Genomic DNA, 21,398 nt, shown 5'->3' with positions numbered 1-21,398 from the left:
TCCCCAGGGTAATGGACAGTGCGAACGATACAATGGGGTGATCTGGAAGGCAGTTATGTTGGCTTTGACATCCTGGAACCTTAAGAATACACAGTGGGAAATGGTACTGCCTGATGCCCTGCATTCCATTAGATCATTGCTTTCAACGGCTACTAATGTGACCCCCCATGAAAGGCTCTTCAACTATCCACGGAGATCCACTACGGGATATTCGGTATCTTCATGGCTTACTATGCAGGGACCTGTGCTGCTCCGACGCCTGGTTAGACTGTCAAAGTATGATCCTTTAGTGGAGGAGGTGGAGCTATTGGAGGCAAATTCCCAATATGCTCACATTCGATTCCAAGATGGGAAAGAAAGTACGGTTTCAGTTAAAGACTTAGTTCCTTGTGGTGGCCAGCCCTCTCCTGAGGACATTAACAATAGCCATAATTCAGGTAATGTTGATGTCGTCACAGATGCTACGAACATTTCCAATCCTATTGCAGACACTTACAATTCTCTTAGTCTGCCCCCGATGGATGTTCATGACCCTCCCAGTCTACCTTCTAATGGGACTTCCAATCCGGAAACCGTTGATAATCGGGATATTGATAGCCTCCCTGCAGAAGATATTTCTGTGTCTCCTGGTGTGGGAGGGTAAGGAACTCCACCAAGGCTAAGAAGGTCGACACGAACAAGATATCCGGTCGACCGATTAAAAATGGACTTTTAAAATAATTAATAATTTAATAGTAAAATTTTAAAATTGTTGAAGGCATTATACATGTATTGCTCTAGTCATAAATAACTAATTGTAAACTGTAAAGGCTACCTAGGTTGAAGTATATTTTAAAAGGAGGGGTGAATGTGGTGATTATTCTTGTTTGATAAGAAGCATTGTAATTGGTTGCATGTTTTCCTGCCTTGAGATATATGCTGTAAACTTATTGGTTAGTTGATTCCATGTGACCTGTGGTGGCCATCTTAAATTCAGTTTTCTACAGTTTGGTTGAGACTGGGTGCTCAACATGTACTTGCTGGTTTTTTAAGGTTAATAAAGCCTAGCTTTCGAAAGGCAATCTACTCTTTATTTCACCAACACCTTCTCAAGGGCAATTAGGGATGGGCATTAAAAGCTGGCCTTGCCAGCGACGCCCACAACCCAGAAGAAATACAAAAATTAACCGCGATATTACCGTGGAAATGCTCAAGTTTTCAGCAGTTTCGCTGATTACACTGATTACTGGTTATGGGGGCAGGGTGGTCCGCATAGCACAGCCGGTGTCAGAGCAGCGAATGACTGACCGCAACATCAGTACTTCTGTGTTAGAATGCGCATGTGCTTCATCCTGAAGTTGCGGTCAGTTTCAAAGGGGTAATAACATTATTAAAAGATCAGAATGAAAGCAACTTGTTCAATTTACATTTCCCTGTCTGTGAGAATTGTGCATTGTGATTGGCTGCTTAGACCACTTGTTGACATCACAGCAGAGCCCACAATGAATTCTCCACTACACTGCACTGATCTCAACTGAATGTCGAAGAAGCCAGACTTCCCACCACAGAACCAATACCCACTCAGCTCAGGGCAGCCCAGTTTCCCAGAATGGTCCTCAAACCAGCATGGTTTTATGAAGGGGAAGTCATGTTTGACAAATTTGCTCGAATTCTTTGAGGACGTAACAAACAGGGTGGATAAAGGGGAACCAGTGGATGTGGTGTATTTGGACTTCCAAAAGGCATTTGACAAGGTGCTACACAAAAGATTACTGCACAAGATAAAAAAAAATCACGGGATTGGGGGCAATGTACTGGCATGGGTGGAAGATTGGCTATCTAATAGAAAACAGAGAGTTGGGATAAATGGTTCATTCTCGGGTTGGCAATCAGTAACTAGTGATGTTCCGCAGGGGTCAGTGCTGGGACCCCAACTCTTTACAATCTATATTAACGATTTGGAGGAGGGGACAAAGTGCAACATATCCAAGTTTGCCGATGATACAAAGGTGGGAGGGAAAGCAGTGAGTGAGGAGGACATAAAAAACCTGCAAAAGGCCATAGACAGGCTAAGTGAGTAGGCAGAAATTTGGCAGATGGAATATAATGTTGGAAAGTGTGAGGTTATGCACTTTGGCAGAAAAAATCAAAGAGCAAGTTATTATCTAAATGGAGAGAAACTGCAAAGTGCTACAGTACAAAGGGATCTGGGGGTCTTGGTGCATGAAACACAGAAGGTTAGTATGCAGGTACAGCAGGTGATCAGGAAGGCCAATGGAATCTTGGCTTTTATTGCAAGGGGGATGGAGTATAAAAGCAGGGAAGCCTTGCTTCAGTTATATAGGGTACTGGTGAGGCCACACCTGGAATACTGCGTACTGTTTTGGTTTCCATATTTAAGAAAAGATATACTTGCTCTCGAGGCAGTTCAGAGAAGGTTCACTCAGTTGATTCCGGAGATGAGGGGGTTGACTTATGAGGAAAGGTTGAGTAGGTTGGGCCTCCACTCATTGGAATTCAGAAGAATGAGAGGCGAACTTATCGAAACATGTAAGATTGTGAGGGGGCTTGATCGGGTGGATGCGGTGAGGATGTTTCCACTGATGGGTGAGACTAGAACTAGGGGGCATAATCTTAGAATAAGGGGCTGCCCTTTCAAAACTGAGATGAGGAGAAACTTCTTCACTCAGAGAGTAGTAAATCTATGGAATTTGCTACCTCAGAGAGCTATGGAAGCTGTGACATTAAATAAATTTAAAACGGAGATAGACAGTTTCCTAGCTGATAAGGGAATTAGGGGTTATGGGGAGCGGGCAGCGAAGTGGACGTGAGTCTTGGTTCAGATCAGCCATGATCCTATTGAATGGCGGAGCAGGCCCGAGGGGCCATATGGCCTACTCCTGCTCCTACTTCTTCTGTTCTTATGTTCTTAAACAGGTGTTGGGCCCTCATTAGACTATGTAAGCAGCTGAGCGCCTGTTTTAACAGATAGGAGGCCTGAGAAATAGTGGATCCAATTGCAGGAATGACATCCTTGGGGCGCAGGCCATTAGTTCCTGAGATTGGGTCATGATGCACCTGTGTTTTGCCCGTTAAATGCGTGCCACAGGATTCAATTGCTACTCCTGGATCTATTTTGCGGCTGTAACTATTGGCAACTGGATGTAAAACATCACAAATGTCGCCGATGAAGACATGCAATGATTCAGAGCCAGTAAAAATACTCGCTATCATGACTGTCACTGCTGCAGGAACAGTGAGGAGAGTTCAGAAGGTCAAGCAAATGTTCTCAGGGAATATACAACAACTCACTTGGATTGTCTCTTTAGGGAAGTGAAGGCTCTAAACTCATTATCCCGGGACATAGTCTGAAAGGGGCAATTTGTTCGGTATTTTCTGGTGTCTGGCTACTGACAGGTGGAGATTGGTTGTCTTCAGAGCAGCCGCACCCACCGTTTATTCCCTATTGCTCCTGGTCTTCACCCCATTGCCACCAAGTACAGGGAGATGCTCGCGGAAAATGCAATATCTAGCCGAAAACTCGAGTGGGAGCTGAGCTGGAAAACATTGGCCCAGAAATTCGGGTCTCCATGGGTGAGTACGCACGGGGTGCTCACACGTAGGCCCAATGGAAGTGCCGGTTTCCTGCATGCACTTTGCATGCGTGGGAAACCGGCACTTCCGTTTCCCTGAAAGAAGGGGTTCAGAGGTCGAACGCGTGCGCAGGAGAGGCTGCACGTGCGCATCGAACTTATGTTTTTTTTGCAGGTTTTCCCGCGAAGGTAAGTCTCCAGAAGTTAGACATGTAAAAAGCAGTCGCAACGCCTGCTTTTAACAAGGTAAGTGGTGAAGCAATTAAAATTAAAACATTTTTCCACAAGTTTATTATTTTAAATACTTTAAAGAAAGGTAAGTTTATTTTTAGCCCCGTTAGAAAATAAAATTATTTTTTTCAAAAATGTAAATAATTGTTTAAAATAGTTATTTCATGTAATTTATAGTTTATTTAAAAAATGTGATTTTAAAAAAAATTTATTTGAAGATTTAGTGATGTTTTGGGGCTTATAGTATTTATAAGTTTGACAGCACTTCCTGTCAAACTTATGAATGAAGCATTCCCTGCTACCATTGGCTCTCCATGGCCCACCTGATCCCAGGGGATGCATCGAACTAACTGCACCCCTGGGATACACAAGCACTGTGCGCTAGCAGTTGGAGCAGGCCCAGGATCGGAGTTCCACGGGGGCCCACAGGTCAATGGCTGGCGCGCAAGGTAAGTGCAGGTCGGGGGCTTGCACCCGCAGGAAGCCCCCGACCCGAATTTCTGGGCCGTTGACCCAGAAATTCAGGTCGGGGGGTTCCCGCGGGTGCAAGCCCCCGACCTGCACTTACCTAGCGCAGTTGTGCTGAGGGCCCGCGTGGAATTCCAATCCTGGGCCTCCTTCAACTGCCGGCGTGCAGTGCTTGCGTATCCCAGGGGCGCAGTTAGTTCGATGCATCCCTGGGATCACGTGGGCCATGGAGAGCCAATGGTAGCAGGGAATGCTTCATTCATAAGTTTGACAGGAAGAGCTGTCAAACCTATAAATACTATAAGCCCCTAAACATCACTAAAACTTCAAATACATTTTTTTTAAATCACGTTATTAAAATAACTATAAATTACATGAAATAACTATTTTAAACAATAATTTAAAATTTTGAAAAAATTAATTACATTTTCTAACGGGGCTAAAAATAAACTTACCTTTCTTTAAAGTATTTAAAAATAATAAACCTGTGGAGAAAATGTTTTAATTTTAATTAATTCACCACTTACCTTGTTAAAAGCAGGCCTTGCACCTGCTTTTTAAAAGTGTAACTGCTGGAGACTTACCCTCCCAGAGAAACCTGCAAAAAAATCGTAAGTTCACTGCACACGCGCTGCCTCTCCGCGCACTCGTTCGACCACTGAACCCCTTCTTTCAGGGGAATGGAAGTGCCGGTTTCCCGCGCATGCGCAATGCATGCACGAAACTTGCACTTTCGTTGGGCCTACGCGTGAGTGCCCTGTGCATACTCACCCATGGAGACCCGAATTTCTGGGCCGTTATGTATAATGGGCGGCTGATCTGCTACCGCCTGTTTTAAGCCACCGCTGATATTGACAGTACATTTGGGGAAAATTAATCTCAGGCCGAGCGCTAAACGGGCGGTATGCTATCCGCCCCCTGTTATAAGTCCCACTTGATATTCAGTTATATTGAAGTCAGGGGCCCAGAAATTCGGGTGCCAATGCGTGAGGCCCACATATCGCAGGGGCGCAGGTGGTTCTAAGCGTCCCTGGGATCACGTGGACCGGCCCAACCTATCCGAAGGGAGATTCCCATTGTGCTTATGGAGATTCTATTTACGTACAGAATCCCGATAAGCTCAACAAGAATCATCGAAAATCACTTGTACACAACCTTGAAATAAAAAAACCGTTACATGTTTGAAATTTATTAAAATACAACTTCATAAAACATTTAAAACAAAAATGTAATTTTTTGAAATATAAATTTAAACATTTTTAAGGGACCAAAAATAACAAAATTTTACAGGATTTTGTATGTGAAAACGATTCAAAAAATTATTTTTATATTTATTTTCACCCTTATGCTGGTAAAAGATTACCGTGCGCCAGCTTATGCCAGTCATAATAGTTTCATGGACATTCGCTAAGCAAGATTAGGGCAAATAGCCAACTCTCTGCCCACGAATGTGCATTTCCTGCTCACGATTCTTGACAGTTCACAAGTTCGGGGTTTTCATGCATGCGCAGTCCATGTGTAAACCCGGAATTGCGAGGCACTAACGGACACGTACACACCACGTACGCAGTCATCGGCGACAGAACATCCAGGCTATTATATTGGCCTCGCTCCCTACAGTTACAGAGGGAGAAGTGGCCTCGGGATTTGCTCCGGACCACTGTGTTGGCGATGCTGCTGGTGAAATGTGAGTGTGTGGACAGGATCGGGCTCGGCTGTGTTTCTAGTAATTGAACAGTGTTTCCACAGTCACTGTTTCTGCTCACAAGTGGAGACTGTTTATCTGAGGCCAATCGGAGCCAAGCCTTCAGGAGATGAGGGTAGAAAATTGAAAATGAAATCAAGTTTATGCTAATTAGAAATGTATCAATATTGACAAAACTTATTTTTAAAATCCCTGGGTACCTTTATTCCACACAGCTGTTATGTAATATCTAAAGCGCCAGCTTGTGCAATTGTAGATGAGATTTGACAATGTTCCTTCAATGTTAAGCAAGTTAGTAATATTCTAATAAAGCGACTGAAACATAAGTCAGGGGTGAAATGTTTATGCCAATAGAATTGTATCAGTAATAAAACAATTGATTCACGATGATTATTCCAGCGTCTTCTTGGATCCAATACAAGTCTCGCGTTTGAAACTCTCAGGTTTTGGTTAAACAGCATTGTATTCTAGGGAGTGAAACACAAATTTTCGAAAATCCAGAGATGATAGTGCAGAGCACAATACAGAGAATGCAGTGACATGTTCATTAATTTTTCATGGTTCTTCCCCTTACATGTAACTCAGTGGCAGTTAGTTTAGTGCATAGGAGCAGCGGGCTGAAAGGGCGGTCGATTCTCATTGCCTTCGCCCGGAGTAAATGGAGTAAATGGCCTCCAAATGGGGGCGGTAGCCTTATCCTCCCATTAACGTTGTGAAGGCTCCAATCAGTTCCACAGGCGATGGAACTGAAGAGACTTGCTTGTACTGCCGGGCTGCAGAGTCAGTATCGCCCAATTAGAACTATGACCCACGACAAATTTATACCACCATGGGTGCCATTGTAATTGTTGGCGTTAATGTAAACAGGCGATATCGGATCGGGTATCTGTTCTACACCTCCCAAATTGTCCATTCCGTGAAGTCAATGGAAAGGAAAGTTGGGAGAGGTGTGTAACGCGTCGCTGATCCGATAACACCTGTTTTACACTATCTCCAAATCTGAAACTGACTCGCAAAGACTCTGCACCCTGTCTTGCCCCTATGAAGGTGCCATGACCACAGTAGACACGGGCAATAATTGCCCTAATGATGCATTCTGCGAACTCAAATCTACGGAAGGTGTTTAACACCTGGGAGTTCTAGTCCACTTTGTAATCTTCTGATTATATTTCCACCTTTTATCTTAATGCCACTCGGAAACCATTTACATCTCAACCTTAGATTTGGTTTGAAGGAATATTCTGGAAGAGGCAGTCTCCCCTCTACTTCACCTGGTAGTCAGGTGGGGTCCTGAGTCTGGATTTACACTGAAACATCCGGCGTTAGGGATCCTAAGGCTGCAGTGTGAATGGGGCCTATGGGAAGAGAAAGTAAATGCTCTGATGCAAAATCAGGAAGGTTATTAAACCTCTATCACTGGAAGCGGATTCCGCAGCCTCACAACCCTCTGTGAAAAGAATCGTCTCCTACCCTCTGTTCTAAATCTCTAACATTTAACCTGGTATCTATAACCCCTCATGCTTGATCCTCAACTAATGGAAACAGTCTGCTTCTATCTACCCTGAGTCATCCTTTCATCATTTTAAACGCTTCTATTATATCACCCGTAATATGCATTCTTCTAATAAAAATGTGCATTTTCCAAGTCTGTCCTTGTATATGTGTTTCCTTCTATCGGGCAGCATCCTAGTGAATCCACCTTGTAGCTTCCCGAAAGCTCAAGATCCCCCATATTGTGTGACATTCAATACTGCACATGGTGCTCTAAATCAGGTCTTAAGGTTTTATAGAGGTTCATAGTTACTTCTTGGCTGCTTTGTTTTATACCTCTTATGATTAAGCCTAGAATCCCAGTAGTAAAATTTCCCTTGATAAAATCCCAGTTGTTCTTACACAGGTTAATAAATGAACCAATTTAATGCCACTCCAGAGACTTGAGCACTAAAATCTAGACTGACACTCCAGTGCAGTACTGAGGGAGTGCCGCACTGTCGAAGGTAACGTCTTTCCGATGAAACAATGGCCCAGAAATTCAGGTCTCCATGGGTGAGTACGCGTTGGGTACTCACCCGTAGGCCCAACGAAAGTGCCGGTTTCGTGCATGCACTGCGCATGCGTGGGAAACTGGAACATCCATTCCCTTAAAGGAAGGGGTTCAGAGGTCGAATGCGTGCACCGGTGAGGCAGCACAAGGCCTGTTTTTAACAAGGTAAGAGGTGAATTAATTAAAATTAAAACATTTTTTCCACAGGTTTATTATTTTTAGATACTTTAAAGAAAGGTAAGTTTATTTTAGCCCCGTTAGAAAATGTAATTAATTTTTTCAAAAATTTAAATTATTGTTTAAAATAGTTATTTTATGTAATTTAGTTATTTTATAAATGTGATGTTTTTTTAATTTATTTGAAGTTTTAGTTATGTTTTGGGGCTTATAGTATTTATAGTTTTGACAGCTCTTCCTGTCAATTTTATGAATGGGCATTTCCCTGTTACCATTGGCTCTCCATGGCCCACGTGATCCCAGGGGACGCATCGAACTAACTGCGCCCCTGGGATACGCAAGCACTGCGCGCCGGCAGTTGGGGGAGGCCCAGGATCGGAATCCCACGTGGGCCCACAGCTCAACGGCCGGTGCACAAGGTAAGTGCAGGTCGGGGGCTTACACCCGCGGGAAGCCTCCATCCTGAATTTGTGGGCCATTAAATCGAGGCCCCATCTGCCTCTCAGGTGGATGTAAAGATCCAGTGACACTATCTCCAAGAAGAGCAGGGGAGTTCTCTCCGGTTTCCTGGCCAATATTTATTCCTCATTCAACATCATTAAACACAAATTATCTGGTCATTATCACACGGCTCTTTGTGGGAGCTTGCTGTGCGCAGATTGGCTGCCACGTTTCCTGCATTACAATAGTGACTACACTTAAAAAGATAGCACTTCATTGGCTGTAAAGCGCTTTGGGACGTCCTGAGGTCGTGAAAGGCGCTATAAAAATGCCAGTTTTTTTTCTTTACAACAGATATTTAAAATTCAAATATAATCCTGGGGCAGGACAAAGGATTTTCTGCAAAGCCGCTGTGTCATACTTTTACAAACTAGAGTGTGACATTATTCCCTCTCCTTACCTTTCCGTTTTCTCCTCCACATGTAGATTAAAACTATAACGATAGCCAGCGATACCAGTACACACACGACAATCAGCCCCACATGCTTGTCTTTCTCTACTTTACCATCTGAAAAACATTAGCAAGGGTTGCAAATTATGTGTGGATTGACAGTTTTATATATAATCAGTGGAAACCTATGGCCTTGCTCATGGTAAGTAGGACGATGCGCTGTTTTATATGGACAGTATCCTCACACCATATACAATACAATACAATACAAATCGCTTTATTGGCATGATAAGGTACATCTTATGTTGCCAAAGCATCAAAATACATTTATGGTTGAACACATAAACGCGGTTCCATTCATACAGTGTATAAACAGGTATATCCCTGAGTTTATAAATATATTTTCGCCTTGTTTATATATACTCTTGTCTTAGTTTACTGGTTGTCCCTCTGTTCATGGCAAGCTGTAACATAGTGTGCCGCCAGTGTTACACAGCTTCTCTCCTCCCCCAGTAGGAATGGGAGTTTTTGGTTGTCAGTCAGATTTCTGAATTCAGGGCATATTTGTGAGAATTTTTGATAGAAATTCTCTCTGATGCCCTGATATTTTCCACAGGCTGTGAGGAAGTGCATCTCTGTCTCAACTACTCCCTGACTGCAGTGAGAGCATATCCTGTCTTCTCTTGGCAGCCTGGTCTGCCTGTGTCTGCCTTTTTCGATCGCTAGGCTATGTTCGCTAAGTCTGTACCTTGTCAAGGTTCTTCTCAGTTTGTTATCCTTTACCATGGTCAGGTAATCAGCTATGTTGTATTGTCTGTTTAGGGCCAAGTAGCAATTGAGTTTGCTTTGGGTTTTTGTTGTTTCTGCCCAATATGACAGATATTTTTCCTTTTGCTTAGCGACGATTGTGTTGGGTCGAATTCTTTGTGTTACCCTGTCACTGTCCTGGGGCTGGTTATTGTTAGTATTGTTATTAGTTACTTTATTGAGTCCCAGGACTAGTTGACTGAGGGTATTCTTCTTTATGGTCAGCTCTTGGCATTTCAGGGCGTCGTAGTGATAGCATTGGGGGTTGCTCATTTGTAGGTGATTCCAAAATTTGGTGGCTCTTTTTTGGATAGTGATTATTAATGGGTATTGGCCTAGTTCCGCCCTGCATGCGTTGTTTACTGTTTTCCTTTGAGTCCGGAGGATACTTTTACAGAATTCCGCATGTAGGATCTCAATTGGGTGTTTGTCCCATTTTGCAAAATCTTGTTGTGTTAGTGGTCCCCAGACCTCACTGCCATAGAGTGCAATTGGTTCAATTACTGATTTGAAAATTTTGAGCCAAATGCTAATTGGGATTTCTATTTGGATTGATTTTTTGATGGCATAGAAAGCCCTTCTTGCTTTCTCTTTCAGTTCATTCACAGCCAGTTTGAAGTTTCCCGTAGAACTGATTTTTAAGCCCAAGTATGTGTAGTGAGTGGTTTGTTCAATTTTGGTTGTTCCTACTGTGAAATTTATTGTGGGTCCATGTTGTTTGGATCTTTGCTGGAACACAAGGACTTTGGTTTTTTGGGGATTTATTGTCAGGGCCCAAGTCTGGCAGTACGACTCCAGCAGGTCCAGGTTCTGCTGTAGACCCTCCTTAGTTGGTGACAGCAGAACCAGGTCGTCGGCATAGAGGAGGAATTTAACCTTGGATTCATATAGGGTGAGGCCGGGTGCTGTAGATTGTTCAAGTAGTTTTGCCAATCCATTAATGTAAATATTAAAGAGTGTCGGTGAGATTGGCGAGCCCTGCGTCACCCCCCGGCCCTGTGGGAAGTATTTTGTTTGTTTGTCTCCAATTTTAACTGCACATTTATTGTTTGTATACATTGATTTAATTACATCATATGTTTTACCTCCTACCCCGCTTTTGATAAGTTTCAGGAATAAACCGTCATGCCAGATGGAGTCGAAAGCCTTCTGGAAATCTACAAAGCATGCGTAGATTTTGCTTTTGTTATGGTGAACGTGTTTGTCAATTAGGGTCTGTAGGGTGAAGATATGATCGGATGTTCTATAGTTTGGCAGGAATCCAATTTGGCTTTTACTCAAGACATTGTGCTCTTCAAGGAAGTTTATAAGTCTTTTGTTTATGGTGCTACAGAATACCTTCCCCAGGTTACTGTTTACACAGATGCCTCGATAGTTGTTTGGGTCGATTTTGTCCCCACTTTTGTATATGGGTGTTATGAGTCCTTTGTTCCAGATGTCAGGGAAATAACCGACACTCAGAACCAAGTTGAAGAGTTTTAGGATAGCCAGTTTCAGTTTGTCGTCTGCGTGTTTAATCATCTCGTTTAGTATGCCGTCTGTCCCGCAAGCTTTTCCTGGTCGCAGGTCCTTGAGTTTTTCAAGAAGTTCTTTTTCTGTTATTATGGCGTCTAGCGGGTTTTGGTTATCTTTTATGGCCATTTCAAGCTTTTCAAGTTTTTTGCGTATTTGGTGTTGCTCTGGTCCTAGTGTGTTTTTCTGGTATAATTTTTCAAAGTGGTTTACCCATGTGTCCCCATTTTGAATGGACAAATCGTCGTGTTGTTTTTTGTGTAGTGTTTTCAAGTTGTCCCAGAAACAATTCGACTCAATGGATTCCTCCATGGAGCTGAGTGTATTCTTAATAAATTGCTCTTTTTTGGTCCTGAGTGTGTTTCTGTATTGTGTTAGCGTCTGACAATAAGTAAGGCGTAATTCCTCGTTTTCTGGATGTCTGTGTTTTTGGTTTGATAGTTTTCTAAGTTTTTTCCTCATGTTATGGCAATCATGGTCAAACCATTTTTCATAGTTTTTTGTTTTGGGTTTGTTCTTGCGAGCTTTCAAGTTTGCATTTGTTGCCAAATTATCAAAAATATTGTTTAGTTTACTAACTGCCCGGTTTACGCCTTCTTTATTGTGAGTGTATATGTTATCCAGAAAGGTGTCTAAGAGAGCTTGAGTTGATGCATTGCTAATTGTTTTCTGGTATTTTTCCGTGTCGTTTTTGGCCCATCTGTACGATTTTTTGGTGTTGTACAGTTTACTGGGTTGTGTTTCTATGTTGTTTGTTTCTGTCTTTTTGAGAAACATAGTAATTTGACTGTGATCTGACAGTGTTGTTTGTGGTTTGACTGTGAATGCTCTGAAAGAGGATGGGTCCAAGTCTGTAATCATATAGTCTACTGTGCTGCAGCCAAGAGGTGAGCAGTAGATCGATCTTCCTAGGAGGTCTCCTATGAACCTACCATTGACAATGTACAGACCCAGGTTTCGACAGAGCTGTAGTAGCTGTTTACCGTTGGTATTTGACTGCTTGTCGCAGTTATGCCTGTATGGAAGGGAAGGGATGTCAAAGTGGTTATTCCCGAATACGTAATTGTTTCCCTGATTATTGGTGAAGTCTGGTTCTTCGCCCGTTCTTGAATTGAGGTCCCCACAGATCAACACGTTCCCCTGGGCCTGGTATTGGATAATTTCCCCCTCCATGTTGGAGAAGGTGTCCTCTTTGTAGTACGGGGAATCGATTGGAGGGATATAAAGTGCGCAAATGTAAACATCTTGGGTGTTTGAGATAATCTCCCTCTCAAGTTTGAGCCACATATGGTTTTCGCCCTTTTTTATAAATTTGATGTAATTCTTAAGTTCTGTTTTAAACCAGATCAGTATGCCTCCGGAGTCTCTGCCTTGGGTTACACTTGGTAATTTATTGGAGGGGACCACTAGCTCAGTGTACCCTTGGGGACAGCCGGTGTGTCCTTTTCCTTTATACCAAGTTTCCTGTAAAATGATAATATCTAGATCTTTAGTTTCCTCTATGAACTCTGGGGTCCTACTCTTCACTTCTCGCAGTGAAGAGCGTAGACCTTGGATATTCCAGGTCGAAATATATAAGGATTTCATGTTAAGTTTTATCTTTTTCTATGATAGGTTAAAGAGTGGTACGTGTTTGTCGTGTCTAAGTGTGGGGAAAAAAAAGATCACCCCAGTTGTCTACAAAAGTTAATACAATTTGGTTACAGTTCTTTCTATTAATTAGTCCTTGATCCATAAGGCGGAAGTAGATGCTGCTGCACATCTGCTTATTGTCTCTTAATGGATTATATTGGGTTATATAATGGATTATATAATGCACAATATTATTTCACTAAGGTGCAGCCAGGTTTCTTTAAAACCACAAAGTTCACTTTTTGTGAATAAACACAGGTTCTGGTCAACGAGAGGTGCTCAGGCTGTAAAGGTGACTGGGTGATGTTGGTGGAAGAAGCAATGGCTGTGAAGAGTGAAGCATGGTTTCTAGACTGATCGGGGCTGGGCCAGCGATATTAATGTACTGCTGGGAGGCCAATGGAAAGGGTTGTGGTCGTGGTGAGGCAGGGGGAAAGCTAGCTGTCCCCTCCCCCACAGCCCCCCATGGATCGCTGGGTGAGGGGAGCCAGGTAGGAAAGTGGCAGAGGCCTGTGTCTGCGGGCCTGGAGAAAGGAGCAATATGAGGGGTAAGTAATGGCAGTTTAATAGATGATGTCGCTATGCCAGCTCCCAGGGCTGGGGATCGAGCTTCTGACCGTCGCCAGAGCTCCGTGTGATGGGAGCGGCCTGGAGGTGCGAGGCTGCCGCTTATGAGAATTGTAAATAAGCAACTTATCTACATAAAAGTTTAAATTTAATTCAGATAGTTAAATGTTTACCTTCTTTTACTTATCGATAGCAACTTGGCTGCTGTCTCCAAAACCCAGACTGCTCCACAGTGACACTCAGTGGTCAGAGTATGTAACTGCACATAGACTCCGCTTCATTAATGCGAACTCTCAATATACTGCAAGGGCAGCTTTGTGGTATCTTTCAACAATAGGCGGCACCCTATCATTGTCACCTAATGTTGTTAGATTGGGTCAGCAGCTTTGGAATCTTGACCACACTCACCATTTTCAAAATATTCAGATCGAAATCGCGAGATAGATAGAGAGATAGAAATCCAGGTATAGAGACAGCCAGAGAGAGAGACAGAGACAGAGACAGAGAGAGACAGAGAGAGAGACAGAGACAGAGAGGCAGAGAGACAGATGGAGAGAGAGACAGAGAGATAGAGAGAGACAGTCAGACAGAGAGACAGAGATAGAGACAGACAGAGACAGAGACAGACAGAGAGAGAGACAGACAGAGGCAGACAGGCAGAGGGACAGAGAGACAGACAAAGAGGCAGACAGAGAGACAGACAGAGAGACAGACAGAGAGACAGACAGAGAGACAGACAGAGAGACATGATTATATGAAGCTGTGTATATGCAGCTTATAAAACAAAATTTAATGAACCGATTGTCTAATTGAAGGGTTTGTATTAAACAACTGGGACCTGCACAGATTGGGCCACAACATCTGGAAATTGCCCTCAGCAGAGGATCAGCGCAGTAACTGACCAGAAATACATTTCCAGATCATAAGGATCATGCAACCTGTTCCCCTGAGGGAGGCACCTTTCCAGGGAGAGACCCGAATGGCCAGCACCGTTATCTATTAAACAATTTGTGGTAGATTTTCACCGTGCTGCTCTGGTGTGAACCTGCCGCTGTCGATCAGCCGCCTGTGACAGAAACTGCCCGCTTTTCATTCCCATTGGAGGCAACTCCAGTTTTACACCCGTGCGGCAGGTTGTAAATCTACCCCGCTGTGTCTAAACCAATAGCAGGAGGTTCCCCTGGAGACATTTGGTGAACCTGTTAATTACCAACAGCAATTTCTAGGCTGATTTCCTGGGGTTCCCATCCAGCTGTCCCAACCTCCATTCATGCTGCAGATTCTAGCTTTCTGGGCAAAGCCCACCGCCCCCACCTTCCCTGCCTGCAGCTCCCAGTGCACTTCGGCCCATCCCCGCCTCAGGAGCCCAGCCTCAGACTCACCCTTGCCGCCAGGCCGCATTATTTTATCCCCCCTCCCCCCACTGCACTACATTTTAATGAACTTTCTTCACAACACTTCCCCCCTCCTCCTCTATTATCCCAAAGTGACCCGTCCCCTCATTCCCCACCAGAGCAAAGGGACAAGAGAAGCAAAAACACACTGAAGCTAAGAGGGAAATAGCTCAGCACAGAGCAAAGGTTCAAGCTCAGAAATCGAGCAGCTCCATCACCACAGTGAAAGGGAACAACAATGAGAAATCAGAAACAAACAGTGAAGCAACAGCAAGTCAGGCGATAAATAGTCTGATGTCTGAGAGTGGGTGGTGAATGTATTAATCCATTCTCTAACCCAGATACACTCTGAACAGCGATTGATTTGTTATCTAACTCTGAGACTGTGCGGTGTGTGTGGGGTGTGGGTATAGAGTGGAGATAGACAGCAAGAAGCAATGGGAAAGGTATACAGAGAAAGCGAGTGTGTGAGAAGCACACAAGGAAGGGTGGGTGCAGATTATGGAAGAGTCAGAAGATAACAGGAATGGACTAAATAGAGAGAAAGAATGAGGAACAGTCACAGACAGCCTGAAGTATAGAGAGAACAAAAGTGTTGTCTGATGTATAAAGAAAGAGAGAGAAAGAGCAAGACAGAGAAAAGTGACGGAGAATAAAAGACAGTTACTGGGAGTGGAAGATTGCAATGTTCCTGTTCTTGTCCATCAGCAGCAGCACAGAAGGCCCAATAGTAACAAATAAACATCACTGGGAGACAGAATATCCGGTTCAGTTATAGAGGAATAGAATAGAAAAGCAGGGTGGTAATGTGCAATTTGGTTCAGTCATTCATTTCATTGATCTCTTTCTGCTCTCTATCTCTGTATGGGTGAGTGTTGCAATTATTGATTGATTGTTCAGTATTGCTGCTCATGTCCTTACCCCAGGAAACTGTCTTCCCACCCGGCAAGCTGCTGTGCTCAATATGACAGGAGTATTGTTTCCCATCATATGGATCAAATTCAAGGGTTGTCGTCAGTTGATACGTCCCATCTTCATTGGGTAATAACCCAGTAGATTTGGTCTCAGGCGCATGTTCTCCATTCTTCAACCAGGTCACGCTGATGGACTGCGGGTAAAATCCAGTCACAATGCAGTGGAGAAACCAACGATCAGCAGCCCTGGCAATAACTGAGACCTCAGGGGAAACTACATGATAGAACGACAGTTATTTTCAACTTCAATAAAAGGCGCACATTTCACAATAGAATGAATGAAATCATTTTAACTTTTGCCGCTAGTGTAAAACAGGTGATGTCAGATCAGCTGCCTGTTAAAGGTGAATGGGCAGAGTGTATAACGGAAGCTGATCCAATGTTGCCAGCTCTACGCTATCGCCACACTTTAAAATTACCCCCAGGTTGTTCTGAACTTACCTTGTCTGTTTAGTGATGCGTTTCCAAGTGAATAGTATGTCCTCCATAAATCCACACAGTCCTTCTCTAACAAGCTCTTGAAATAAAGGTTCATCTTTGTTTCCTTATCCCATTTCACTTTGAAGGACTGAGCTATTGGATCATGTACAGTCCAAACCAATTTGTCTTTATCAAAACTGAATGCGTATCTTCCATCAAAAGCGAACTTCAAAATCCCTACACTCGGATTGGCATCATTCAGCTCACAACCAAACAGTCCTTGAAAGTAGTGAGTACCTAGAACAGTAATTGAATCGATCAATAGCTACATAATTATCGCATCTATTCACACCAATCTGAGAATTTCAGTTATTTTCTAATCACTCTTTCCATTACTAAGGGTAGAAATGGCGTTCAGTGTCTAAAACAAGATTCATCACACAGGGACATAGAATTCACAGCACAGAAAGAGAACAATTTGCACCAAAGTTAAACGGCAGCTCTCTGCTGTAATATTCTTGCTATATTAGGTGCTCAGAACTGCATGAAAAACCCCAACAGTGTCTTAACCAATGTCTTCTGTAAGTCAACATCAAGTCCCTGATGGTCTACTGAATGGCCCATTGAACAAAATACAGACGAGATGAAATTGGTCTTTGCCAGCAGTGCGAAATGGACTGATAGCGAATCAGCAGCCCGTTTTACACTCCAACCATTGTTCTTCTATTAACTTCAAAGATGTAAACTGGGCTGTCAATTCATCATGACCGAGCCAATATCGCTCATTTTACACTGTCACCAAAAGTTAAAATTACCCCTCACATATGTAACACCACAGGAAATTGAGCAGAAAATTTAAAAATCTTACATCTTTCTGCAATTCCTGTCCACAAAAGCATACTTCCTGTTGTCATATTTCTATTACATTTGTGTTAACAATTCCCTTTATAAATCCCTATGTCCACCTTTATAAGGAAGCTGCCACCGTAAGCTGGTCATGCTGTAATTACACCCTCCCACCAGTGTTGGCACTGTCGGACTTAGCTTTGCATTTCCCAGAGAAACTGCTGCCCTCCAAGCAATTCTAATTCTCTGCTTCCCAAATTGAATAAATGTTGGTATTTAACTATAAATCTAGCTATATTATATTAGAAATGTTATGTACTACCTGTCTGCACAAAATACTGCGTACCGTTTTGGTTCCCTTATTTAAGGAAGGCAGTTCAGAGAAGGTTCACTAGGTTGATTCCTGGGATGGAAGTGTTCTCTTATGTGGAAAGGTTGAGCAGTTTGGGCCTCTACTCATTGGAGTTTAGAAGAATGAGAGGGAATCTTATTGAAACATATAAGATTCTGAGGGGGTTGGAAAGGGTTGATGCTGATTGGGTGTTTCCCCTCATGGGGGAATCTAGATGGAGGGGGCACAGTCTCAGAATAACGGGTCGCCCATTTAAGACGGAGATGAGGAGGAATTTCTTCTCTCAGAGGTCGTGAATCTTTGGAATTCTTTACCCCAGAGAGCTGTGGAAGTTGAGTCATTGAATATATTCAAGGCTGAGATAGGCAGATTTTTTAGGGTTATGGGGAGTGTGCAGGAAAGTGGAGTTGAGTTGAGGCCAAAATCGGATCGGCCATGATCTCATTAAATGGCGGAGCAGGCTCGTGAGGCCACATGGCCTGCTCCTGCTTCTATTTCTTATGTTCTTACTTCGTGTTGTCACATTTTTATCAACTTTTTCCCATTATCAATTCCTCTGAATTCATGTTCAAAATCATGAAGGACTTGGATAGAGTGAATAAGGAGAGGTCGGTAACCAGATGACACAGATTTAAGGTAATTGGAAAAAGTACCAGTGGTGATAGGAGGATTTTTTTATGCGGTGGGTTGTTGTGATCTGGAATGCATTACGTGAGAAGGTGCTGGAAGCAGATTTAATAGTGACTTTCAAAAGGGAATTGGATAAATACTTGAAGGGGAAACGTTGTAGGGCTATGGGGAAATGGCAGGGGAGTGGGTCTAATTGGATAGCTTTCACAGACCCGACACAGGCACGATGGGCCGAATGGCCTCTTTCTGCGCTGTGTTATTCTATGATTCTATATATGTCAATATTTGAAATGGGAGTTGCCGACGTAAAGTCAGCATGTTGTAATTGCACTCTCACTCCAGTGGTGGCGCTGTAATGCCTCAGTTTTTTGTTGCATAGAGTCATAGGCCTAGAAATTCAGTTGTTTGCGCCAGCCGCTAGCGCCTTAGGAGGAGGAGAAGTGGGGCGCTAAGCGGCTAGCGCTCGGGCGCGGCGCGATCTCCGCCTCTCGCGAAATTCCGTTAAGATTTAGCGGCGGCGCAAAACCTTTGCGCGCGCTCAGCTGTGTGCGCAGATCCTGACGTCATTTCATGCTGCAACGCCCTTTGTGCGCCCCGAACCGGAAATTCAGTGGCGCCACCCTTCTTTGCGCCTGGCGCCCCCAGTGACTGGTAGAGGGGAACGGTTCCCAGTTGCTGCGGGGCGCGGGGGGGCACTAGTTAAAGGGGACTCCTCCTGCAATATAAGTGGCAGCCATTTTGTGCCAATCCTTCTGTGTGAGAGACGGATATTTGGAGAGAGACAAAGGCAGAGAGCTTTCTGCTTTGACTCAGCGCTTGCACAGGTACTTGTGGCTTCAGGCCAGAGCTTTGCACTTGGATTTCACTTTCAGTGCCATAGCCTTGAGTCGCCACATATAATGGGGGCTGCAATGGGTGGAAACGTTGGCTTTCTGCATTGCATTCAAAGGGATCAGAGACGCCGTGAGAGAGTGCCAGTCATGGCCAGACAGAGATTGGCCAACAGGCGTCGGCACAGGAGGCCTTACCCACCCAGGGTATACCGCCAGCAGTTCTCATATCTGAACATGTCTGAGGAGCAGTGTGTTCAGAGGCTGTGATTCAGAAGGGAGGTGGTCACTGAGATCTGCCACCTGCTTCGCAGAGATCTGCAGCCACAGCTGAGGAGCAGGACGTCTCTGTCAGTGGCAGTGAAGGTGATGGTGGCTCTCAACTTCGATGCCACTGGCTCCTTCCAATCCGCTACTGGGGACATTGCCAACATCTCTCAGTTCGCGGTACATTGCTGCATCCGCCAGGTGAACAATGCCCTTTTCAGAAGGAGACGTCAGTACATCTCCTTCCCCATGACCCTGGACAAGCAGCAAGAGCATGCAATGGGATTTGGAAGAATAGCGGGCTTCCCCATGGTTGAGGGCGTAGAACTGAGGAACCAGCAATGGTCAGGCCTTGCTTCAGGGCTGCAGTGTGCAGGGCATGGCAGCCAAACAAGTCGACCCTTCCCCTTTAAGAGCTGACCGGCGCCAGCCTTCATTGAGCAACTCGCCGCACCTGCGCTGCGCCCGTCCTCGGTGTTAGCGCTCCGGATCGCCGGCTTAGCGCCTAATGATAGTCGTGCATCGCCTGCTTTAGCGCAGCAGCAACCTCTTGGGGTGATGCAACTGAATATCGGCGAAGGTGGCGCTAAGTTGCGCCGGGCGCAAAATTTAGCGAACGCCCGGCTATAGCGCCCCAAACGTGGCTATACTGAATTTCTAGGCCATAGAGTCATAGAGTTATACAGCACAGAAAGAGGCCCTTTGGCCCATCGTGTCCGCGCCGGCCATCCAGCCCTATCAATCTAATCCCATTTTCCAGCATTTGGTCCGTAGCCTTGTATGCTATGGCGTTTCAAATGCTCATCCAAATGCTTCTTGAATGTTGTGAGGGTTCCTGCCTCTACCACCCTTTCAGGCAGTGAGTTCCAGATTCCAACAACCCTCTGGGTGAAAAAGTTTTTCCTCCAATCCCCTCTAAACCTCCTGCCCCTTACCTTGAATCTATGCCCCCTTGTTATTGACCCCTCTACTAAGGGGAAAAGTTCCTTTCTATCCACCCTATCTATGCCCCTCATAATTTTGTACACCTCAATCAGGTCCCCCCTCAGCCTTCTCTGCTCCAAGGAAAACAACCCCAGCCTGTCCAGCCTCTCTTCATAGCTGAATCGCTCCAGCCCAACTCTTCAGCCTATACTTCTGGAAAACTCCCGTGTATTAACCAACTCTACTTCTCACCTTCACAATTTTCTAGCAATGCTGTTACTTAACTATAAATACCATGCCAGAATATTAGCCAATGCTGCCAGAACACATGCCAGAATGTGTGACTTTAAATTGGGGACTGAATTATGTTTGCACAGCATAGACTAACATTCCCTGTCCTCCAACTTTGTTGCAATGGACTTGTCTCCATGGAGGCAATTTTGACTTTGGGTGAGAGTGTAAAATGGGTGATATTGGACCGGCCGCCTAATTTGCACCCCACCTGATTTTCATATCCATTGAGGTCAAAGAAAGGGGAAATCAGACAGGGTGTATATTGGGTAGTCAGTTCGATATCGCTCATTTTACACTATTGCCCAAATATACAATTTACCCCTACTGAATAGAAAACTGCGGGCAGTGCATTATGTCTGATAAGCCACCTGCAGGATATAAGACAGCATTGGAGTCTCAAACTTACACATCTACATTACATCTCAAATATGTGCTCACCAATATCACTGAGCAAATGCAATGGTATGAATAATAATCATTCAATTTAATATTAACAATATAATTGAATAAACACAATATTGCCAATATGATTCAATAAATGTGTTATTTCCAATGTCATTCAATAAATGTATTACTAATATCATTCATTAAAAGTAATATTACCATAAATGGAGGGGTTAATTTTAAATTGTGGTCATAGTGTAAAGCGGACAATATCGGGTCAGAGGCCTGTTATAAACCTCGGCCAATTGAAAGGGAATCCAAGCGAGGTGTAGAACAGGCGGTCGGTCCAATATTGGCCATTTTACTCTTTTGCTGAAGAGTTAAAAATTACCCCAATAAACATATTGGCCCAGATATTCCAATCCCTGCGTGTGGGTATGCACTGTGTACCGAGCCGTAGGGACACCGGAGATATT

The 21,398-nt window shown here is 44.0% G+C and overlaps 1 protein-coding gene and 1 pseudogene across 2 annotated transcripts in view; both read right to left on the bottom strand.

Annotated features, from left to right (window-relative positions):
* The window catches only part of LOC147095639 (zinc-binding protein A33-like), a 359,972-nt pseudogene that overhangs the window by 215,741 nt on the left and 122,833 nt on the right, over nucleotides 1-21,398 (bottom strand).
* LOC147095640 (class I histocompatibility antigen, F10 alpha chain-like) overlaps nucleotides 6,304-21,398 on the bottom strand; it is a 74,804-nt gene continuing 59,709 nt past the window's right edge. For both annotated transcript variants that reach the window (XM_085974714.1, XM_085974715.1), the window contains exons 3-6: nucleotides 16,417-16,692; nucleotides 15,923-16,189; nucleotides 9,099-9,206; nucleotides 6,304-6,443 (exon numbers count right to left, since the gene is read on the bottom strand). In XM_085974714.1, the coding sequence (XP_085830840.1) occupies nucleotides 6,427-6,443; nucleotides 9,099-9,206; nucleotides 15,923-16,189; nucleotides 16,417-16,692 (668 nt within the window). In that variant the 3' untranslated portion in view covers nucleotides 6,304-6,426. The remainder of the gene's footprint in view (nucleotides 6,444-9,098; nucleotides 9,207-15,922; nucleotides 16,190-16,416; nucleotides 16,693-21,398) is intronic.

The sequence above is a fragment of the Somniosus microcephalus genome, unplaced genomic scaffold (assembly GCF_052327205.1).
Source record: "Somniosus microcephalus isolate GS21.2 unplaced genomic scaffold, FLI_Smic_1.0 unresolved_chr1, whole genome shotgun sequence".
Classification (NCBI taxonomy): domain Eukaryota; kingdom Metazoa; phylum Chordata; class Chondrichthyes; order Squaliformes; family Somniosidae; genus Somniosus; species Somniosus microcephalus.
This window is presented reverse-complemented; position numbering and strand designations above follow the sequence as displayed.